We start from the raw sequence: 22,718 nt of genomic DNA, 5'->3' as shown, positions 1-22,718 counted from the left end.
AGGCGCCGAACTGTGTGGGAGGGGCCCGAAGCACGCAGCCCCGAGCCCTGGCTGAATGGCCTCACTGGGGCTGCGTCAATGAGGCTCCTCCCACGGCCAGCTCCTGCTCCCCCCCCCCCCGACCAGACCCGACACTCGCTTTCCCCCCCCCCCCACCCGCCGACCAGACCCGACCCGACACCCGCTCCCCCCCCCCGACCCGAGACCTGCTCCCCCCCCGCCTCGACCAGAGACCCGACACCCGCTTCCCCCCCCCCCGCCGATCACCAGACCCGACCCGACACCCGCTCCCCCTCCCCCGACCCCCGCTCCGACACCCGATCCCCCCCCCACTGACCCGACCCGCGCTCCTGTTCCCCGACCCGACCCCCCCCCCGCTCTCTCTTCCCCCCCCCGCTGCGCTCTCTCTCTCTCTCTCTCTCAGCGGCACGAACGGCTGCAGAATTCTCCCAGACTGAAGCACTTTCACACAGGTAGGAAGATGGTTTATTTAATCTTTTCTTGGCTAATAAATGTTTATTCAGGTTGGATTTATTTGTATAATATTTGTAGAATTATAAATAAGGATTTATTGTCGAATTTAATGAGTTCCCTCCCCCCCCCCCCCCCTCGTTCTGGACGCCTAATTTGTAACCTGCGCCTGATTTTTTAATGTGTAGAACAGGTTTTTTCAGTTCTACAAAAATCTTCACTGGCTCCATTCTACTTTAGTTTGGAGTACGTTTTCACTGTGGAAACTTTCAAATCAGGCGTCAGTGGCCGGACACACGCCCTTTTGAAGAAAAAATTCTGTTCTAAACTAGAACTGTTCTACCTGACTAGAACTGCAGAAAAAAAAATGTGGAGAATTGCGATTTCTAAAATAGTCCATTCTCCACCAGTTGCTCCTAAAAATCAGGCGCGAATCATGTGGAAACTTGGGCCCCTTGAGTGGGCTGACTTGCCACTTACTGTGAGGTCATCTTATTTCAAAATAATTGCATAGCAGCAGGAGGGAAAAGGTGGCAGGACTGCTGGCTGCCTGTTGAATGCCAGCAGAATTTCCTGGAGGAAAGGGCAGTAGGGCGCACAGTAATGGGGGAAGGGCAGGCAGGGGAGTTTTTCTTCTATATGTTAGGGCCCCGCTATGGTGCATGCACCAAACAGTTTGTGTGCAGCCCAGTTGACCTGGCAAAGTCCTCCACACTAACATCTGGGGACTCATGACAAAAATTGGGAGAGCTGTCTTACAGACTATTCAAGCAACAGGCTAACAGTCATACTCACGCCTTTCAGCCAATGTCACAGACTCCATCACCATCCCTGGGTATGTCCTGTCCCACTGGCAGGATAGACCCACCAGGGGTGGCACACTGGTCTACAGTTGGGAGAGAGTGGCCCTGGGAGTCCTCAACATCGACTCCGGAACCCATGAAATCTCATGGCTTCAGATCAAACATGGGCAAGGAAACCTCCTGCTGATTACCACCTACCGCCCTCCCTCAGCTGATGAATCCGTACTCCTCCATGTTGAGCACCATTTGGAAAAAGTACTGAAGATAGTAAGGGCACAGAATGTACTCTGGGTGGGGAACTTCACTGTCCATCACCAGGAGTGGCCTGGTAGCACCACTACTGACTGAGCCGGCTGAGTCCTGAAGGTCATAGCTGCCAGAATGGGTCTGTGGCAGATGGTGAGAAAACCAAACGAGGGATAAACCTATTTGACCTTGTCCTCACCAATCTACCTGTCGCAGATGCATCTGTCCATGACAGCAGTGAACACCGCACAGTCCTTGTGGAGATGAAGGTCTGTCTTCACACTGAGGACACCCTCCATTGTGTTGTGTGGCACTACCACCGTGCTAAATGGGATAGATTCAGAACAGATCTAGCAGCTCAAAACTGGGCAACCATGAGGCACTGTGAGCCATCAGCAGCAGCAGAATTGTATTCCACCACAATCTGTAACCTCATGTCCCAGCAGATCACTCTATCATTATCAATCCAGGCGATCAACCCTGGTTTAATGAGGAGTGCAGAAGAGCATGTCAGGAGCAGCACCAGGCATACCTAAAAATGAGGTGCCAACCTGGGGAAGCTGCAACACTGGGCTACATGCATTCTAAACTGCGGAAGCAGCATGCTATAGACAGAGCTAAGCGATTCCACAACCAACGGATCAGATCAAAGCTCTGCAGTCCTGCCGCATCTAGTCTTGAATTGTGGCGGACAATTAAACAACTAATGGGAAGAGGAGGCTCCATGAACATCCCCATCCTCAATGATGGTGGAGCCCAGCACGTGAGTGCAAAAGACAAGAGTGAAACGTTTGCCACCATGTTCACTCAGAAGTGCCAAGTGGATGATCCATATCTGCTTCCTCCTGAGATCCCCACCATCACAGAAGCCAGTTTTCAGCCAATTCGATTCACTCAACATGATATCAAGAAACAGCTGAGCGCACTGGATACAACAAAGGCTATGAGCCCCGACAACATCCTGACTGTCGTGCTGAAGACTTGTGCTCCAGAACTAGCTGCGGCCTTTAGCCAAGCTGTTCCAATACAGCTACAACACTGGCATCTACCTGACAATGTGGAAAACTGCTCAGGTATGACCTGTCCATAAAAAGCAGGACAAATCCAATCCGGCCAATTACCGCCCCATCAGTCTATTCTCAATCATCAGCAAAGTGATAGAAGGTGTCATCGACAGTGCTATCAAGCGGCACTTACTCACCAATAGCCTGCACACTGATGCCCAGTTTGGGTTCTGCCAGGATCACTCAGCTCCAGACCTCATTACAGCCTTGGTCCAAACATGGACAAAAGAGCTAAATTCCAGAGGTGAGGTGAGACTGACTGCCCTTGACATCAAGGCAGCATCAGACCGAGTGTGGCATCAATGAGCCCTAGTAAAACTGAAATCAATGTAAATCAGGGGGAAAACTGTCCATTGGCTGGAAGATGGAGAAGCACAAAGGAAGATGGTTGTAGTTGTTGGAGGTCAATCATCTCAGCCCAGGACATCGCTGGAGGAGTTCCTCAGGGCAGAGTCCTAGGCCCAACCATCTTCAGGTGATTCATCAATGACCTTCCCTCCACCATAAGGTCAGAAGTGGGGATGTTCGCTGATGATTGCACAGTGTTCAGTTCCATTCACAACACCTCAGAAAATGATGTGGTCCATGCCCACATCCAGCAAGACCTGGACGACATTCAGGCTTGGGCTGATAAGCGGCAAGTAACATTCGTGCCACACAAGTGTCAGGCAATGATTATCTCCAACGTGAGAGTCTAGCCACCTCTCCTTAACATTCAACAGCATTACCATCGCCAAATCCCCTGCCATCAACAGCCTGGGGGGTCAACGCTAACCAGAAACTTATCTGGACCAGCCAAATAAAATGTCCCACTTCCTGACTCCCCAAAGCCTTTCCACCATCTACAATGCGCAAGTCAGGCACCCCATCCACCACCTTAAGTATTCACTCCCTCCACCACCGCCACAAGATGCACTGCAGCAAGTCGTCAAGGCTTCTTCGACAGCACCTCCCAAGCCCGTGACCTCTACCACCTAGAAGGACAAGGACAGTCGGCACATGGGAACACCATCACTTGCAAGTTCCCCTACAAGTTACACGCTGTCCTGACTTGAAATTATATCGTCATTTCTTCATTGTTGCTGGATCAAAATCCTGGAACTTCCTCTCCAACAGCACCATGGGAGTACCTTCACCACACAGACTGCAGCGGTTCAAGAAAGCAGCTCACCACCATCTTTTCAAGGGTAAATAAGGTCGGGCAATAAATGCTGGCCTTGCCAGCGATGCCCACATCCCGGAAAAAATAAAACTAAATTTATGCTCCACACGAGCCACCTCCCAAGAATTTCTCGCCGATATATTTAGCAGAGCAGATTCCCAAATCTGTGAATCTAACTCTATCAGCATCGGTATGTGGCGGCATGAGTTTGTTTACAGTATCCAGTTTACATAAAAAGGGGTTTCAGTGTTACATCTGCCCCCTCCCCCAACCCTCCAAGTCTCACTATCATATGACTGGAGGAAAGGTCAACTCCAGATCCAAAGGGTCACAGAGCTCCCTAGATGACGAAAGAGATAGACAGGAAGATGTAGCAGAAAAAGAGCGCGTATGACAGATGTCAGGTCGAGAATACATTTGAGAATCAGGATAAATATAGAAAGCTCAGAGGAGAAGTGAAAAAGAAAAGAGGGGCAAAGAGAGAGTTTGGGAATAGAATGGCAACTAACATAAAAGGAAATCCAAGTCTTCTATAGGCATATAAATAGTAAACGGTTAGTAAGAGGGGGGGTGGGGCCGATTAGAGACCAAAAAGGAGACCTACGCATGGAGGTAAAGGATATGGCTGAGGTACTAAATGAGTACTTTGCATCTGTCTTCACCAAGGAAGAAGATGCTGCCATAGACATAGTGAAGGAGGAGGAGAGGAGATACTGGATAGGATAAAAATTGATAAAGACGAGGTACTAGAAAGGCTGGCTGTACTTAAAGTAGATAAGTCACCAGGACCGGATGGGATGCATCCTAGGATGCTGAGAGAGGTGAAGGAGGAAATTGCAGAGGTACTGACCATAATCTTCCAATCCTCCTTAGAAATGGGATGGTGCCCGAGGACTGGAGAATTGCAAATGTTACTCCCTTGTTCAAAAAGGGTGTAAGGATAAACCCAATAACTACAGGCCGTTCAGTTTAACCTCAGCAGTGGAAAGTTTTAGAATCAATAATCAGGGAAAACATTAACAGTCACTTGGACAAGACTGGATTACTTCAGGAAAGCCAGCACGGATTTGTTAAAGGCAAATCATGTTTAACCAACTTGAGCGAGTTTTTTGATGAGGTAACAGAGAGGGTTGCGGTTGACATGGTTTACATGGATTTCCAAAAGGCGATCAACAAAGCGCCACATAATAGGCTTGCCAGCAAAGTTGAAGCTCATAGAATGAAAGGGACTGTGGCAGCATGGATAAGAAATTGGCTCAATGACAGGAAACTGAGAGTAGTGGTGAACGGTTGTTTTTTGGACTGGTGGTGTTCCCCAGGAGTCGGTACTAGGACCACTGCTTTTCTTGATATATATTAATGACTTGGCTACAGGGCACAATTTCAAAATTTGCAGGTGATACAAAACTTGGAAGTACAGTGAACAGCGAGGAGGATAGTAATAGACTTCAAGAGGACATGGAGAGGCTGGTGGAATGGACGGACACATGACAGATTAAATGTAACGCAGAAAAGTGCAAAGTGATACATTTTGGTGGAATGAATGAGGAGAGAAAAAATATACTAAAGGGTACAATCCTAAAAGGGGTGCATAAACAGAGAGACCTGGGGTATATGTGCACAAATCATTGAAGGTGGCAGGGCAGGTTGAGAAAGCGGTTAAAAAACTTATGGGATCATGGGCTTCATGAATAGAGGTATAGGGGCCGAACTTCAGGTTCCGGATAAGGCCCATTACCGCCGTTTCGCAGTAAAATTGAGTGGTCGCCACGTTGCAGTCCATTGGCCGCCACGATCCAAATTCACCCGGGGATTTTTCGGGCTGCCCCCAATTCCGCCCCGCTGCTGCCAACCATCCCAACCATGTCATCAAAACGCGCACCGCCGCTCTCCCACACCTCCATCCCACTCTGCACGGAATTTACCTAAAATAATCCACGATCCACCGCACAGTTCCTGGCAGCTTTTTCAGTCGGTGCACCTTGTTTTCTGTGTGTGAGCCAGCAGCGCAGTGGCCCTTCAAGGGGAGGGCACACTGCCGCGGCCGCCATGTTTTTTTTGACAGCCAACTTCCTGATCGGCTGGGCAATTATGTCCCCGGGTCCGGCCTGGCTGTCAGTAGGCAACCTAGCAACCCCTCTTGGGTGCCAGGCCACCTGCCTGGCCGAAACCCTCCCTGGTGGCCCAGAGGCCGAACCTAGAAAAACGCTGCTTCTCTCCCCTTTAAATGAGGGGAGAGACGTGGTTACGCACACACGCACTGACGCCACCACCGCTCCCCCGCTGAGTGACAGCAGCGGAGACTCCGCCCCACTTCCGCCCCTCACCAGCACTTCCTGCCGCACTCCTGCCCCGTTATGACTGACGTCCGGTCCGCTCCAAAAAAATTGCCAAAAAGGTGAAAATGGATCAAGATCCGACGGTAAAACATTTAAAAAGATGTAGGTGCGCCAGCTTTCTGGCGGGCCTGAATTTCGGCCCCATAGAGTACAAAAGCATGGAAATTAGGATAAACTTGTATAAAACACTGGTTCAACCTCAACTGGAGTCTTGTGTCCAATCCTTAGGAAGGATGTGACGGCCTTAGAGAGGGTGCAGAAAAGATTTACGAGAATGATTCCAGGGATGAGGGACTTCAGTTATGTGGATAGACTGGAGAAGCTGGGGTTGTTCCTCTTAAAGCAGAGAAGAGTGAGAGGAGATTTGATAGAAGTGTTTAAATTCATGAGAGGTCTGGACAGAGTAGATAAAAACTGCAAAATGGTCGAGAACCAGAGGACACAGATTTAAGGTGATTGGCAAAAGAACCAAAGGTGGCATAATAAAAAAATCTCGAGTGAGTTAGGATCTGGAATGTGCTGCTTGAAAGAGTGGTGGAGGCAGACCCATATCACAGCTTTCAAAAGAGAATTGGATAAGTACCTGAAGGAAAATAAATTACAGGGCTTCGGGGAAAGGGTGGGGAACTGGGACTAGCAGAAAGCTAGCACGGGCTCCTTCTATGCTGTAACCATTCTATGATTCTGTGTCAATTTATGTGAGGCCAGTGACACTGAACATGAAAGAATAACTAATGTTGTCTATAACACCTGTAAAAGTAGAAAGCACAGTTTGAACTGTCCTCGGCCTTGTCGAGTACCTCGGAGTGATCTCACTTGTGTCGGCAAAGCAGAAACAACACACCAGATCCCTCGGTGTGATCAGAAGCTTCTTGTCCACATTGTTCTTCCTCCCTCCTGTGAGAACCAATAGCAGAGTTCAGTGCACATTAATCATGTCATGTATTCAACTATCATTGTAACCCATGTATAAGCTGACCTAAGTTGTATGCCTTGAGAACATTGACCACTAGGGGTGAACATGTGGGAGACACTCCTAACCTGGACTTTCAGGTATAAAAGGGGAAGCTCCACCCACCTTCATCACTTGAGGTCTTGGTAATAAAGGTAACTGGTCACAGAGTGACCTTCTCTCAAGTATGGGCCTCGTGTGCATCTATACTGTATAGTAAGGGCATATTATTGGCGACGAGAAACCGGGATTTAAACCAAACGAGCATGGCCACTAGCAGCACCGAAGAGATGTACTGTGTTGGTGATGATTGGGACAACTTTATTGAGAGACTACAGCAAAGTTTTGTCACTAAGGAATGGCTGGGACAGGATTCGGCCGACAAACGCAAGGCTCATCTCCTGACGGTTTGTGGATCCAGAACATACTCCCTGATGAAGGACCTTCTAGTGCCAGAGAAGCCGGTGGACAAGACGTTCGAAGAGCTCAGTAAGTTATCGGGGCACATCTTAAACCGGTGAGCAGCATGCATATGGCGAGACACCGGTTTTATACGCACCGGCGGCGAGAAGGGCAAAGTGTTCCAGACTTCGTGGCAAATCTCCGGCGACAGGCGAGCCTATATAAGTTCCCAGATGCATGCAGAGCGGAGATGCTGCAAGACTTTTTTTATTGAGGGTATCGGGCATGTTGGAGTTTTCAGGAAACTGATTGAGACCAAAGACTTGACCTTGGAAGCGGCGGCTCTGATAGCCCAGACATTTATCTCGGGAGGAAGAGACAAGAATGATGTATGACAAAAATCTTGGCTCAAATGCGGCAAACGACCAGGGAGTCAACATTGTTAATGCGGCACACAGTTCTCTAGGCAGACAAGGGCAATCGGACATGCCCCAGCATGCAGTCGAACCCAAAGGGGGAATTCAACAGACTCAATGGCCAGCTGAACGGCGATTCATGCCATCGCAATGGACAATGCGGCCAGTAATGGGGCCATCAACACCTGTTAATGGTGCGCTTAAGGACAGTTATAGAGATAGTCAGAGACGATCGACTGATAATGGACCTTTTGTTTCCAATAATGGGGCCTCTAGCTCATGCTGGAGGTGTGGAGGCAAATTACTCAGCAATATACCTGCAGAAACTGCAACATCAGCGGTCACTTGGCACGTTTGTGCAGGAAGCCTGCAGCCAGGTTGATGTACGAGGAGGATGGGCCCGATGGAAGCCTTATGAGGCCAAATGAATACTGGGGGAAATCGCTGGAAGCTGAAGTTCAGCAAGTTCATGTGGAGCACATATATAGTTCATATACCAGGACGCCACCGATAATGATGAAAGTGCTCCTCAATGGCATCCCAGTATCAATGGAGCTGGACACGGGGGCCAGCCAGTCCCTGATGAATATCAAACAGTTCGAAAGGTTGTGGGTGTCCAAAGCCAGGAGGCCAAAATTATTGCCGACTGACACACAGCTATGGACATATACAAAGGGGATCATTCCGGTGCTAGGCAGCGCCACAGTAGTCGTGACCCATAAAGATTCGGAGAACAGGTTGCCACTCTGGATTGTCCCAGGGGACGGTCCCGCACTACTGGGGAGGAGTTGACTTGCTGTCATGAACTGGAAATGGGGCAATGTCAATGCAATTTCATCTGTGGAGCAAGTATCATGCTCATAGGTCCTGGACAAATTTGACTCATTATTTCAACCAGGCATCGGCACTTGAATGGGGGCCAAGGTAGTGATTCACATAAACCCGGACGCCAGGCCAGTACACCACAATGCCAGAGCAGTGCCGTAAGTGATGGGGAAAAAGATAGAATACGAATTGGACCGCCTGCTGAGGGAAGGCATCATCTCGCCAGTCGAATTTAGTGACTGAGCGAGCCTGATTGTGCCGGTGCTCAAGGCGGATGGGTCAGTCAGGATATGTGGTGATTACAAGGCTACCATCAATTGGGTGTCACTCCAAAACCAGTACCCGCTACCGAGAGCAGAGGGCCTCTTTGCGACGCTATCCGGTGGCAAACTTTTTTCAAAATTGGACCTGACCTCAGCTTACATGACCCAGGAGCTGGCGAGTGAGTCGAAGAAGCTGACCATCATCATGACACACAAGGGTTTGTTTGAGTATAACAGATGTCCGTTCGGGATTTGTTCGGCCGCCGCGATCTTTCAGCGAAATATAGAAAGCCTCCTCAAGTCGATTCCAGGGACGGTGGTTTTTCAAGACGACATCCTCATCACGGGTCACAATACTGAAAAACACTTCCACAACCTGGAGGAGGTGCGACGCAGACTGGACCGGGTAGGGCTGCGACTGAAAAAGGCGAAGTGTGTCTTCTTAGCTCCAGAGGTAGAATTCCTGGGGAGGAGGATAGTAGCAGACAGGATCAGACCGACTGCGTCCAAAATGGAAACGATCCAGAGAGCACCCAAACCCCATAACACGACGGAGCTGCGTTCGTTCCTGGGGCTCCTGAACTATTTTGGTAACTTTCTTCCCAAATTGAGCACACCGTTAGAGCCGCGACACGTGCTCCTACGCAAAGGTCGCGATTGGGTCTGTGGGGACAGCCAGGAAAGGGCTTTTAATAGAGCACGCAATTTGTTTTGCTCCAACAAACTGTTAACGTTATATGACCCATGTAAGAAACTAGTTTTAACGTGCGATGCGTCGTCCTATGAGGTCGGGTGTGTGTTGCAGCATGTGAATGGTCAGTTGCAGCCAGTAGCTTATGCCTTCAGAAGTCTGTCCCAGGGAGAAAGGGGCTACGGGATGGTAGAAAAGGAAGCGCTAGCATGTGTATATGCTGTAAAAAAAAAATGCACCAGTACCTGTTTGGCAGGAAATTTGAGCTGGAGACAGGTCACAAACCGCTACCGTCCCTTTTGGCCGACAACAAGGCCATAAATGCGAATGCATCGGCCCGCATACAGAGGTGGACACTCACGTTAGCCACCAATGACTACACAATTCGGCACAAACCGGGCACTGAAAACTGCGCCGACGCACTCAGCTGTCTCCCACTAGCCACCACTGAGGGGGCAACTGAGCATGATGCTGAGATGGTCATGGCTGTTGAAGCTTTCGAAAGCGAAGGCTCACCTGTGACAGTCCATCAGATTAAAGTCTGGACAAACAAAGACCCGCTACTACTTTAGTTAAGAAATGTGTCCTGAATGGGGACTGGGCAGCCATGTATGGGGCATGCCCTGAGTAATTTAAACTGTTTCATAGGCGCAAGGATGAACTCTTGATTCAGGCCGATTGCCTACTGTGGGGAAACCGAGTAGTCATGCCCCAGATGGGCAGAGAGGTGTTTATCAGAGAACTTCACAATGAGCACCCGGGCATTGTCATGATGAAGGCAATTGCCTGGTCACACATTTGGTGGCCAGGGATAGATGCAGACCTGGAACTTTGTGTTCGCAGGTGCAACACGTGTGCTCAGCTCGGGAAGCCCCCCTTAGCCCTTGGTCCTGGTCCACCAAGCCATGGTCACGCACCCATGTGGACTACGCAGGTCCTTTCATGGGAAAAATGTTTTTGGTTGTAGTAGATGCCTACTCCAAATGGATTGAGTGTGCCATTTTAAATTCAAACACATCCTCTGCTACGTTAGAAAGTCTACAGGCAATGTTTGCCGCCCATGGTCTACCGGATGTCTTGGTCAGCGACAATGGCCTGTACTTCACAAGCACTGAATTCCAGGACTTCATGGCAGGCAATGGAATCAACCATGTCAGAACGGCACCATTCAAGCCGGCCTCAAACGGCCAGGCGGAACGAGCAGTGCAAATAATCAAACGGGATGCTCAGAATCCAAGGGGGTTCCCTACAAAACTGCTTATCACACCTCCTGTTGGCCAATAGATCCCGACCACACTCGCTCACAGGGGTTCCACCAACAGAGCTGCTAATGAAAAGGACGCTCAAAACCAGGTTATCCCTTATACACCCTACTATGAAATTGTTGTGAGCAGGCATCAGTCACAATGTGACTACCATAACAGGAATGCGAGGGCGCGATGTATTGATGTCAATGACCCTGTTTGTCCTTAATTACGCTGCAGGGCCCAAATGGCTTGCAGGCACTGTGATTGCCAAAGAGGGGAATAGGGTTTTGGTAGTTAAACTTACCAATGTACAAATCTGCCACAAACACGTGGATCAAACTAAAAGGAGGTTCAGCAAGCTCATAGAAGAAGCAGAGGAAGAACACGACGTAGAGTTCACTCCACCACAGGTGACCGAACACCGGAACCAAGTGGAGGAGAGCCCAGTCACTGTGGGCAGTCTGGACAGGCCTGAGGCACCGCAAACAGCAGACAGACACTCAGGCCAGCGCCCAACAACCGGAGCCCCAACTCGGGCGTTCTACAAGGGAGCGTAAACCACTCTCTCTACAAGAGAGACTTAACCTGTGATCCCAATAAGACTTTGGGGGGGAGGGGGGGGAGGTGATGTCATGTATTCAACTATCATTGTAACCCATGTATAAGCTGACCTAAGTTATACACCTTGAGAACATTGACCACTAGGGATGAACTTGTGGGAGACACTCCTAACCTGGACTTTCAGGTATAAAAGAGGAAGCTCCACCCACCTTCATCACTTGAGGTCTTGGTAATAAAGGTAACTGGTCATAGAGTGACCTTCTCTCCAGTATGGGCCTCGTGTGCATCTATATTGTATCGTAAGGACATATCAAATCACATGACAGGAACAACAGCAACTCCTAAAATCCACATAGAATGGAGAACTGAAGCGTGGCTTCAGGGCTGATTCTACACAGAGCAAACAGCTGATCCCAGACACATCATTGCATCAGAGGTCAGCAATTCCTCCCATGGGAGAAACTGGGTGAGCAATTCCACCACAGTCTAACAGCTAGTGTGCAATGTTGGGAAAGTCCATGGACAGAGCACTTTCTGCCTTTCAAGGGGCATCATCTTCACAACAAACACTTTCACAAACTTTTTAGGTTTGAGGTGTGGGGACAGCCACAGAAGTTGTGCTTCACATCAGCCATGATGGTTGTCATGTATTCAACCAGCATTGTAACCCATGTATAAACTGACCGAAGTTGTACACCGTGAAAACACTGACCATTAGGTGGGAGACACTCCTAACCTGGACCTTCAGGTATAAAAGGGGAAGCTCCACCCACCTTCATCACTTGAGTGCTTAGGAATAAAGGACAGGTCACAGACTGACCTTCTCTCAAGCATGGGCCTCGTGTGCATTTATACTGTGTAGTAAGGACGTATCAATGGCGACAAGAAACTGGGATTTAAACCACGCGAGCATGGCCACTAGCAGAACAGACGAGAGGTACTGTGTTAAGGAATGGTTGGGACAGAGATTCAACATTGTTAAAGCAGCACACAGTTCTCCAGGCAGACAAGGGCAGTCATGCATGCCCCAACATGTAGTCGAACCCAGAAGGGGAGTTCGACAGAGACAATGGCAAGCTGAACAGCGATTCACGCCATTGCAAGAGACAATGCGGCCAGTATTGGGGCCATCAACACCTGTTAATGATGCACTCAAGGACAATAACAGGGGCAGTCAGGGACGATCGACTGGCAAGGGACCTTTTGTTTCAAACCGCAACTCATGCTGGAGGCGTGGAGGCATACATTCAGCCGGAGTTTGCAGAGATGAGCAAAATACCTGCAGAAATTGCAGAAATGGACACTGGGGGAAATCGCTGGAAGCTGAAGTTCAGCGAGTTCATGTGGAGCACATATACAGTTCATACACCAGGACGCCACCGATAATGATGAAAGTGCTCCTCAATGGCATCCCAGTATCAATGGAGTTAGACACGGGTGCCAGCCAGTCCCTGATGGGTATCAAACAGTTCGAAAAGTTGTGGGCATCCAAGGCCAGGTGGCCAAAATTATCGCCGATTGACGCACAGCTACGGACTTACACAAAGCAGATCATTCTGGTGCTAGGCAGCGCCACGGTAGTCGTGACCCACAAAGATTCGGAGAACAGGTTTCCACTCTGGGTTGTCCCAGGGGACGGTCCCGCACTACTGGGGAGGAGTTGGCTTGCTGTCATGAACTGGAAATGGGGCGATGTCAATGCAATTTCCTCTGTGGAGCGAGTATCATGCTCACAGGTCCTGGACAAATTTGACTCATTATTTCAACCCGGCATTGGCACTTTCATGGGGGCCAAGGTAGTGATTCACATAAACCCGGACGCCAGACCAGTACACCACAAGGCCAGAGCGGTGCCGTACGTGATGCGGGAAAAGATAGAAGGCGAATTGGACCGCCTGTTGAGGGAAGGCATCATCTCGCCAGTCGAATTCAGTGACTGAGCGAGCCCGATTGTGCTGGTGCTCAAGGCGGATGGGTCGGTCAGGATATGTGACGATTACAAGGCCACCATCAATCGGGTGTGACTCCAAGACCAGGACCCGCTACAGAGAGCGGAGGACCTCTTTGCGACGCTATCCGGTGGCAAACTTTTTTCAAAATTGGACCTGACCTCAGCTTACATGACCCAGGAGCTGGCGAGTGAGTCGAAGAAGCTGACCACCATCACGACACACAAGGGGTTGTTTGAGTACAACAGATGTCCATGCGGGATTCGCTCGGCCGCCGCGATTTTCCAACGAATTATGGAAAGCCTCCTCAAGTCGATTCCAGGGACGGTGGTTTTTCAGGACGACATCCTCATTACGGGTTACGATACTGAAGAACACCTCCACAACCTGGAGGAGGTGCTACGCAGACTGGACTGGGTAGGTCTGCGACTGAAAAAGGCGAAGTGCGTCTTCCTAGCTCCAGAGGTAGAATTCCTGGGGATGAGCGTAGCAGCAGACGGGATCAGCCCCACTGCATCCAAGACGGAAGCGATCCAGAGAGCACCCAGACCCCGTAACACGACGGAGCTGCGTTCGTTCCTGGGGCTCCTGAACTATTTTGGTAACTTTCTTCCCAAATTGAGCACGCTGCTAGAGCCGCTACACGTGCTCCTACGCAAAGGTCGCGAATGGGTCTGGGGGGACAGAACTTAAAGAAGGGTAACTTTGAAGGTATGAGGTGTGAATTGGCTAGGATAGATTGGCGAATGATACTTAAGGGGTTGACTGTGGATGGGCAATGGCAGACATTTTGAGACCGCATGGATGAATTGCAACAATTTTACATTCCTGTCTGGCGTAAAAATAAAAAAGGGAAGGTGGCTCAACCGTGGCTATCTAGGGAAATCAGGGATAGTATTAAAGCCAAGGAAGTGGCATACAAATTGGCCAGAAATAGCAGCGAACCTGGGGACTGAGAGAAATTTAGAACTCAGCAGAGGAGGACAAAGGGTTTGATTAGGGCAGGGAAAATGGAGTACGAGAAGAAGCTTGCAGGGAACATTAAGGCGGATTGCAAAAGTTTCTATAGGTATGTAAAGAGAAAAAGGTTAGTAAAGACAAACGTAGGTCCCCTGCAGTCAGAATCAGGGGAAGTCATAATGGGGAACAAAGAAATGGCAGACCAATTGAACAAGTACTTTGGTTCAGTATTCACTAAGGAGGACACAAACAACCTTCCGGATATAAAAGGGGTCAGAGGGTCTAGTAGGGAGGAGGAACTGAGGGAAATCTTTATTAGTCGGGAAATTGTGTTGGGGAAATTGATGGGATTGAAGGCCGATAAATCCCCAGGGCCTGATGGACTGCATCCCAGAGTAGTTAAGGAGGTGGCCTTGGAAATAGCGGATGCATTGACAGTCACTTTCCAACATTCCATTGACTCTGGATCAGTTCCTATCGAGTGGAGGGTAGCCAATGTAGCCCCACTTTTTAAAAAAGGAGGGAGAGAGAAAACAGGGAATTATAGACCGGTCAGCCTGACCTCAGTAGTGGGTAAAGTGATGGAATCAATTATTAAGGATGTCAGAGCAGCGCATTTGGAAAATGGTGACATGATAGGTCCAAGTCAGCATGGATTTGTGAAGGGGAAATCATGTTTGACAAATCTTCTGGAATTTTTTGAGGATGTTTCCAGTAAAGTGGACAAAGGAGAACCAGTTGATGTGGTGTATTTGGACTTTCAGAAGGCTTTCGACAAGGTCCCACACAAGAGATTAATGTGCAAAGTTAAAGCACATGGGATTGGGGGTAGTGTGCTGACGTGGATTGAGAACTGGTTGTCAGACAGGAAGCAAAGAGTAGGAGTAAATGGGTACTTTTCAGAATGGCAGGCAGTGACTAGTGGGGTACCGCAAGGTTCTGTGCTGGGGCCCCAGCTGTTTACATTATACATTAATGATTTAGACGAGGGGATTAAATGTAGTATCTCCAAATTTGCGGATGACACTAAGTTGGGTGGCAGTGTGAGCTGCGAGGAGGATGCTATGAGGCTGCAGAGTGACTTGGATAGGTTAGGTGAGTGGGCAAATGCATGGCAGATGAAGTATAATGTGGATAAATGTGAGGTTATCCACTTTGGTGGTAAAAACAGAGAGACAGACTATTATCTGAATGGTGACAGATTAGGAAAAGGGAAGGTGCAACGAGACCTGGGTGTCATGGTACATCAGTCATTGAAGGTTGGCATGCAGGTACAGCAGGCGGTTAAGAAAGCAAATGGCATGTTGGCCTTCATAGCGAGGGGATTTGAGTACAGGGGCAGGGAGGTGTTGCTACAGTTGTACAGGGCCTTGATGAGGCCACACCTGGAGTATTGTGTACAATTTTGGTCTCCTAACTTGAGGAAGGACATTCTTGCTATTGAGGGAGTGCAGCGAAGATTCACCAGACTGATTCCCGGGATGGTGGGACTGACCTATCAAGAAAGACTGGATCAACTGGGCTTGTATTCACTGGAGTTCAGAAGAATGAGAGGGGACCTCATAGAAACGTTTAAAATCCTGACGGGTTTAGACAGGTTAGATGCAGGAAGAATGTTCCCAATGTTGGGGAAGTCCAGAACCAGGGGTCAAAGTCTAAGGATAAGGGGTAAGCCATTTAGGACCGAGATGAGGAGAGACTTCTTCACCCAGAGTGGTCAACCTGTGGAACTCTCTGCCACAGAAAGTGGTTGGGGCCAATTCACTAAATATTTTCAAAAGGGAGTTAGATGAAGTCCTTACTACTCGGGGGATCAAGGGGTATGGCGAGAAAGCAGGAAGCGGGTACTGAGGTTTCATGTTCAGCCATGAACTCATTGAATGGCGGTGCAGGCTAGAAGGGCTGAATGGCCTGCTCCTGCACCTATTTCCTATGTTTCTATGTTTCTATGACAGCCAGGAAAGGGCTTTTATGTTATGTTCCAACAATCTGTTAACGCTATATGACCCATGTAAGCAACTTGTGTTAATGTGCGATGCATCGTCCTATGGCGTCGGGTGTGTGTTGCAGCATGTCAATGCCAAGGGTCAGTTAGAGCCGGTAGCTTATGCCTCCAGGAGTCTGTCCCAGGCAGAAAGGGGCTACGGGATGGTAGAAAAGGAGGCGCTCGCATGTGTATATGCGGTGAAGAAAATGTACCAGTACCTGTTTGGCAGGAAATTTGAACTGGAGACAGATCACAAACCCCTAACGTCCCTTTTGGCCGACAACAAGGCCATAAATGCAAACGCATTGGCCCGCATACAGAGGTGGGCACTCACGTTAGCTGTATATGACTACACAATTCGGCACAGACCGGGCACCGAAAACTGCGCCGATGCACTCAGCAGGTTCCCACTAGCCACCACTGAGGGGGCTACCGAGCATGGTGCTGAGATGGTCATGACTGTTGAAGCTTTCGGAAGCGAAGGCTCACCCGTGACAGCCCGTCAGATTAAAGTCTGGACAAAAAGAGACCCGCTATTGTCTCTAGTCAAGAAATGTGTCCTGAATGGGGACTGGGCAGCCATATACAGGGCATGCCCTGAGAAATTTAAACCATTTCACAGGCGCAAGGATGAACACTCGATTCAGGCCGATTGCCTACTGTGGGGAAACCGCGTAGTCATGCCCCAGATGGGCAGAGAGGTGTTCATCAGAGAACTCCACAATGGGCACCCGGGCATTGTCACGATGAAGGCAATTGCCAGGTCACACGTTTGGTGGCCAGGGATAGACGCAGATCTGGAACTTTGTGTTCGTAGGTGCAACACGTGTGCCCAGCTGGGCCATGCGCCCAGGGAAGCCGCCCTTAGCCCCTGGCCATGGCCTGCCAAGCCTTGGTCACGCATCCATGTGGACTACGCAGGTCCTTTCATGGGGAAAATGTTTTTGGTTGTAGTAGACGCCTACTCCAAATGGATCGAGTGAGACATTTTAAATTCAAACACATCCTCTGCCACGGTAGAAAGTCTATGGGCAATGTTCGCCGCCCATGGTCTACCGGACATCTTGGTCAGCGACAATGGCCCGTGCTTCACAAGCACTGAATTCCAGGACTTCATGGCAGGCAATGGAATTAACCATGTTAGAATGGCACCGTTCAAGCCGGCCTCAAATCGCCAGGCAGAACGAGCAGTGCAGATAATCAAACAGGGGATGCTCAGATTCCAAGGGGGTTCCCTACAAACCCACTTATCACGCCTCCAGTTGGCCTATAGATCCCGACCACACTCGCTCACAGGGGTTCCACCCGCAGAGCTACTAATGAAAAGGACGCTCAAAACCAGATTATCCCTGATACACCCCACCATGAAAGAAATTGTCGAGAGCAGGCGCCAGTCACAATATCACTACCATGACAGGAATGTGAGGGCGCGATATATTGATGTAAATGATCCTGTTTTTGTCCTCAACTACGCTGCAGGGCCCAAATGGCTCGCAGGCACTGTGGTTGCCAAAGAGGGAAATAGGATTCTGGTAGTTAAACTTACCGATGGACAAATCTGCCGCAAACATGTGGATCAAACAAAAAGGAGGTTCAGCAATCCCATAGAAGAAGCAGAGGAAGAACACGATATAGAGTTCACTCCACCACAGGTGACCGAACACCGGAACCAAGGGAGGAGAGCCCAGTCACTGTGGGCAGTCCGGACAGGCCTGAGGCACTGCAAACAGCAGACACTCAGGCCAGCGCCCAACAACTGGAGCCCCAACTCAGGCGCTCTACAAGGGAGCGTAAACCACCAGAGAGACTCAACCTGTGATCCCAATAAGACTTTGTGGGGGGAGGTAATGTCATGTATTCTACTGTCATTGTAATCCATGTATAAACTGACCTAAGTTGTACACCGTGAGAACACTGACCACTAGGTGGGAGACACTCCTAACCTGGACCTTCAGGTATAAAAGGGGAAGCTCCACCCACCTTCATCACTTGAGTGCTAAGGAATAAAGGACAGGTCACAGACTGACCTCTCAAGCATGGGCCTCGTGTGCATTTATACTGTGTAGTAAGGACGTATCAATGGTATCATACACAAAAAGTGCAATGGTGATTTTGATTTTTACAGAAATGAATGCCTCATTAAACAATTTTGAAAGGAGACTAGCTTTACATGAATAGGGTCTTGCAAGACTCAGTCAACATGCGCAAATTAAAATAAACCTGTTCTCTTGAGTTCAGTAGCCCTTTGGCCTCACTGTTGGGGCCCAACAAATTGTATTGGGTAGAAACTCTAAATCCTGCTTGGTTTCATCATCAAGTTGACTCAACTTGAAATATGGAGCTCCAAACTCATTTCCATGGGAATGGGAATTTGGTACAAAGTATGGAGCTCCAAGTTCATTCCCATCGGGATCTGATGCAAAGTGTAGAGTTCCAAGCTCATTTCTATTCAGAGTGGGGATTTGTTGCAAATACTGATTCTCTAATCTAGTACCAGCTCATATTTGGATAGGGCTGGGTAACACAATCCCTCTTGGCTCCATGTAATTGGTTCTTTATTGTACTGTAATTGAGGGCAATGTTCCTTTATGCCTCTTTAAAATAAAGTGTTACCATCTGACCTACCTATTATACATTCTTATATGGAGAGGAAACACCAACCTGTCAGCAAGCTGATTATGAGCCCAAGAATCAAGACAACCATGGTTGCGAATGCGCTCAAGTAAAGATAGGAGATTGAATACCAAGTGTCTGCAATCGCTGGCCTGAAATCAAAAAAGGGTGCATGTTTTAAGGATAGTATTTATGTATGGCAAAGACCATTAGGTACTGTGAAGTAGGTTGTGTTAGTAGTGAAGAGATAAAGACGGCAGAGTAGCGTAATTGGTCTGTGTACTGTTCTTCTAAATCTTGAACCTGGGATCAAATCCAGATCAGATTGTAGGATTGAAGTCTTTGCTATCTGCTGGCAGTAAGTATCCTACATGAAATGAGTTTGAGATATTTCACACTATAACACTGCACGTGACTGAACTGGCAGCCTCAGTTGGAAAGGCTGTGTAGATAACACTTTCAGGAAATGGAAATATCACTGACACAGTGAAAGGTTATCTTCCGAAGGTGGAGGTCTGGGATCTGAAACTAGCAGGTACTGGGATTGGTCCACGCTCTGGGATCTGAAACCAGCAGGTACTGGGATTGGTCCATGCTCTGGATTCTGAAACCAGCAGGAACTGGGATTGGTCCACGCTCTGGGATCTGAAACCAGCAGGTACTGGGATTGGTCCATGCTCTGGGATCTGAAATCAGCAGGTACTGGGATTGATCCATGCTCTGAGATCTGAAACCAGCAGGCACCTGGGTTATACAGTCAGCTCTGGAGATCGGTTCCATCTGCCATTGACTCTGTTGACACACAAACCTTTAACATTACTGCTTTACAGTAACACTAAAGATGTCGGATACACTGGGCTATGGCTATTTGATACAGGCTGGCAGGAGTGAGAATGTGATCCATGCCCAGCATTCACATCCCGTTTCTGTTGCTTCTCCAATGATTCGCTAAAGTTACGATGGGACATGGGAAGAATCCTGTGGGGAATTTTACCCCTAGGTTTTTAAGGAAAATGTCCTTAGAAACAACAACTCACCAATGAGTGACTACTTGCCAGGAAGATCAAGAGAACATTGAAGGGAGTGTGAGGTGGCGGTCCCTCCTTGGTTTCTGTAGTTTTTGGTGACAGATAGTTACTACTCCCTGGATACTGGGGGACCTGAGGCCTAGACTCCTCGGCTTTGCCTGAACACTCTCACTGTTACAACGGCAAGATTGTGGCAAAAGGGCCATGAATTGGGCTGGGACATGAAGCTTCTGCCCCATCCAAACAAGGATGGCAGCGTAAGACTAGGGGCTTCCAGACTTAGGCTTTCCTTGCTCATGGCCTGGACCGAGAACAATAGGCCAGGACACCAAGTGAGACCATATGATTGCATTGGGGCCCACCATGGGTGTCCAAGACTAGGTCATGGTTCCCAAAGATTTGTAAAACATTTCTCAGTCTCCTTTTATAAAAAGGGGGACAATTGCAAACCATGGTCATTTTTCTAGGCACCCTTCACCAAGATTCCCAGCCTCTCCACCGACCCCTACCCCAAGGGTGTAAGTCACATGGGTGCCTGCCTGTAATATTAAAACTAAGCAATCTCGCTCTGACCCCACATAGTTTGCCAGAATCAAGTGTCAGAGGTCATGTGCAGATGCAGACAGCACTCACGCCGAGACAGTGGACTCTGATTGTCAATAATAACTTCCCTGACCACGTCACCCAATCGGTGCATCCACTCGGTGAGGGTAAAGGAGTGTGCTCACAATTCCCCATGCACCAGGCTCTAAATGCAGGAAAAAAAGAAAATGGAGGGCTTGCTGACCTGGGTCATTCTCATAACCCTTCTAGTTGTCAGTTTAAGTGTAACTTTGACAGAGATGCGGGAACACGTTAACAGCCCGACCTCTATCGAGAGGAGGGAGGGAAGTATAAGGAAGAGAGACAAAAATAAAAAATGGAAAAAGTAAATGAATAAAATGATATAAATCTAACAGCAGAACCAAAGTACACCACTAGCAATATGAATACATATAGGCTGCTTGTCTAAAGGCTCAGTAGTCACACTTTACCTGGAGTTCAGCTCTGTAACTGGGTTAATTGTTGTCCAGGGGCTTCCAGTTACTGGGTCCAGAGGCTCAGTGATGTTGAACAAACATCCTGCTATGCTGAGATGTAGAGGTCTAGTGTGATCAGGTAGTGGGGTATAGACATGCCCACTAATTCCTACCCACAGTGTCAGTATGAAACTGATAGCAAGACCAGATATTGCACCCTGGGAAAAAACACAACAATCATGAGGTCAATGAGCAGTGCTGAACACCAGCAGTGTAAAACAATAAGTGACCTCAGACACCAGGCTCCAACCTGTCACTGTATCAAAGCACCCAGCTAAGAGCCCTGGTCCCGCTTGCTACTCTATGAAGCCTGGGCTTCTGATTTTTGGGTTTTACCCCATACCCTCAAAATTAATTCCAAATTCAGTCACAACCCAATGGAAGTGCAAAATGCAAATTTCATCTTCAACCTGAACCTGAAGATGGAACGACTCCATCACCCTTGCTGCTGCCTGATACCAATACAATGGCTTTTACGAGTAGGAAGGGGTCTCATACAATCCATGGGAAGATTGTATGGGACCATTAGAAAAAGAAAGAAAAACTTGCATTTATATCACGCCGTTCACGACCTTAGGACGTCCCAAAGTGCTTTACAGCCAATGAAGTACTTTTCAACAGTAGTCACTGTTGTAACGTAGGAAATGTGACAGCCAATTTGCATATAGCAAGGTCCCACAAACAGCAATGATCAGATATTCTGATTTTTGATGTTGGTTGAAGGATAATTTATTGGGGAAAACTCCTCTGCTCTTCTTTGAATAATGCCATGGGATCTTTTACATCCATCTGAGGGGTCAGATGGGGCTTCAGTTTAATACCTCATCCGAAAGATGGCAGCTCTGACAGTGCAGCACTCCCACAGTCCTGCATAGTATTGTCAGCCAAGATTCACTGTCTCGATGTTTACCTTCTGTATGGTGCGAAGTTCAGCTGAAAAGGTTTGTTGAAAATAGACAAGTCTGTTTCCTGGCTCAACATGTTAATGAAGTAACTTGGAATAATCATATTAATATATATAATATATTAGATTGAGGGATAGATTTTCCGATCCTTTGTGCTCCGTTTTTCACCCTGGAGCGGTGGCAATGGCGGCGATAAGGTGTTCTGGGCGGGCAGTCAACCTCCAGCGGCCCGCGGGAGTTGTCGGGGCCGGTTTTGTGGTGGCGCAGAGCAGCACCACCTGGAAGAGCTGCGCCGATGTGCAATGCCCCTGGTTGCGACACCGGCGTGATTTTTAACTCCCGCCGATCCCAAAGTGCGCCCCACCATGACCACCTGGGAAATTGGGTGGGCCAACTATACCGAGAGCACAGAGGTAAGTAATGCAGTCCTAAGGTAAGTATGAGTGTTTTTCTTATAATTTTTTTGCAATTTATGTTGTGGTGGCATGGACTATGTACTGGGAATGTTTTTGTGGGGTTTGTTTCAGTTTTTTTCCCCCCAGGCATCTGTCGGAGCGCTCCCGGCTCTTTAGCTCGGCACTTTTCCATGCTAATTCCCAAGAGAGGTGTACAATGCCTCCCTTAGTGCTGCACCCGCTGGCTTGGGGCCCAGCTGCCCAATTTTGAAGACTGAGGGGCAAACTATTCCCGGGCGCAAACTTTACCGCCCCGCAATCATCAAAGCCGAAAATTCAGCCCTTCGTGTTTATTCGTGA

General features: G+C 48.6%; 1 protein-coding gene across 11 annotated transcripts in view; it reads right to left on the bottom strand.

Moving 5' to 3' along the window:
* Positions 1-22,718, bottom strand: part of LOC139227771 (sodium-coupled monocarboxylate transporter 1-like) — a 100,801-nt gene that overhangs the window by 954 nt on the left and 77,129 nt on the right. For 8 of the 11 annotated variants that reach the window (XM_070858784.1, XM_070858786.1, XM_070858783.1 and 5 more), the window contains 3 exons: positions 21,014-21,216; positions 19,000-19,103; positions 6,836-6,982 (listed from right to left, as the gene is read on the bottom strand). In XM_070858784.1, coding sequence (XP_070714885.1) covers positions 6,836-6,982; positions 19,000-19,103; positions 21,014-21,216 — 454 coding nt within the window. Of the gene's footprint in view, positions 1-6,835; positions 6,983-18,999; positions 19,104-21,013; positions 21,217-22,718 lie in introns of those variants that run through there. The other 3 variants (XM_070858788.1, XM_070858789.1, XM_070858793.1) reach the window with 3 other exon arrangements.

Source organism: Pristiophorus japonicus, chromosome 17 (assembly GCF_044704955.1).
Source record: "Pristiophorus japonicus isolate sPriJap1 chromosome 17, sPriJap1.hap1, whole genome shotgun sequence".
NCBI lineage: Eukaryota > Metazoa > Chordata > Chondrichthyes > Pristiophoridae > Pristiophorus > Pristiophorus japonicus.
Note: the sequence above shows the minus strand (reverse complement) of the source record. Positions and strands in the feature narration are given on the sequence as shown.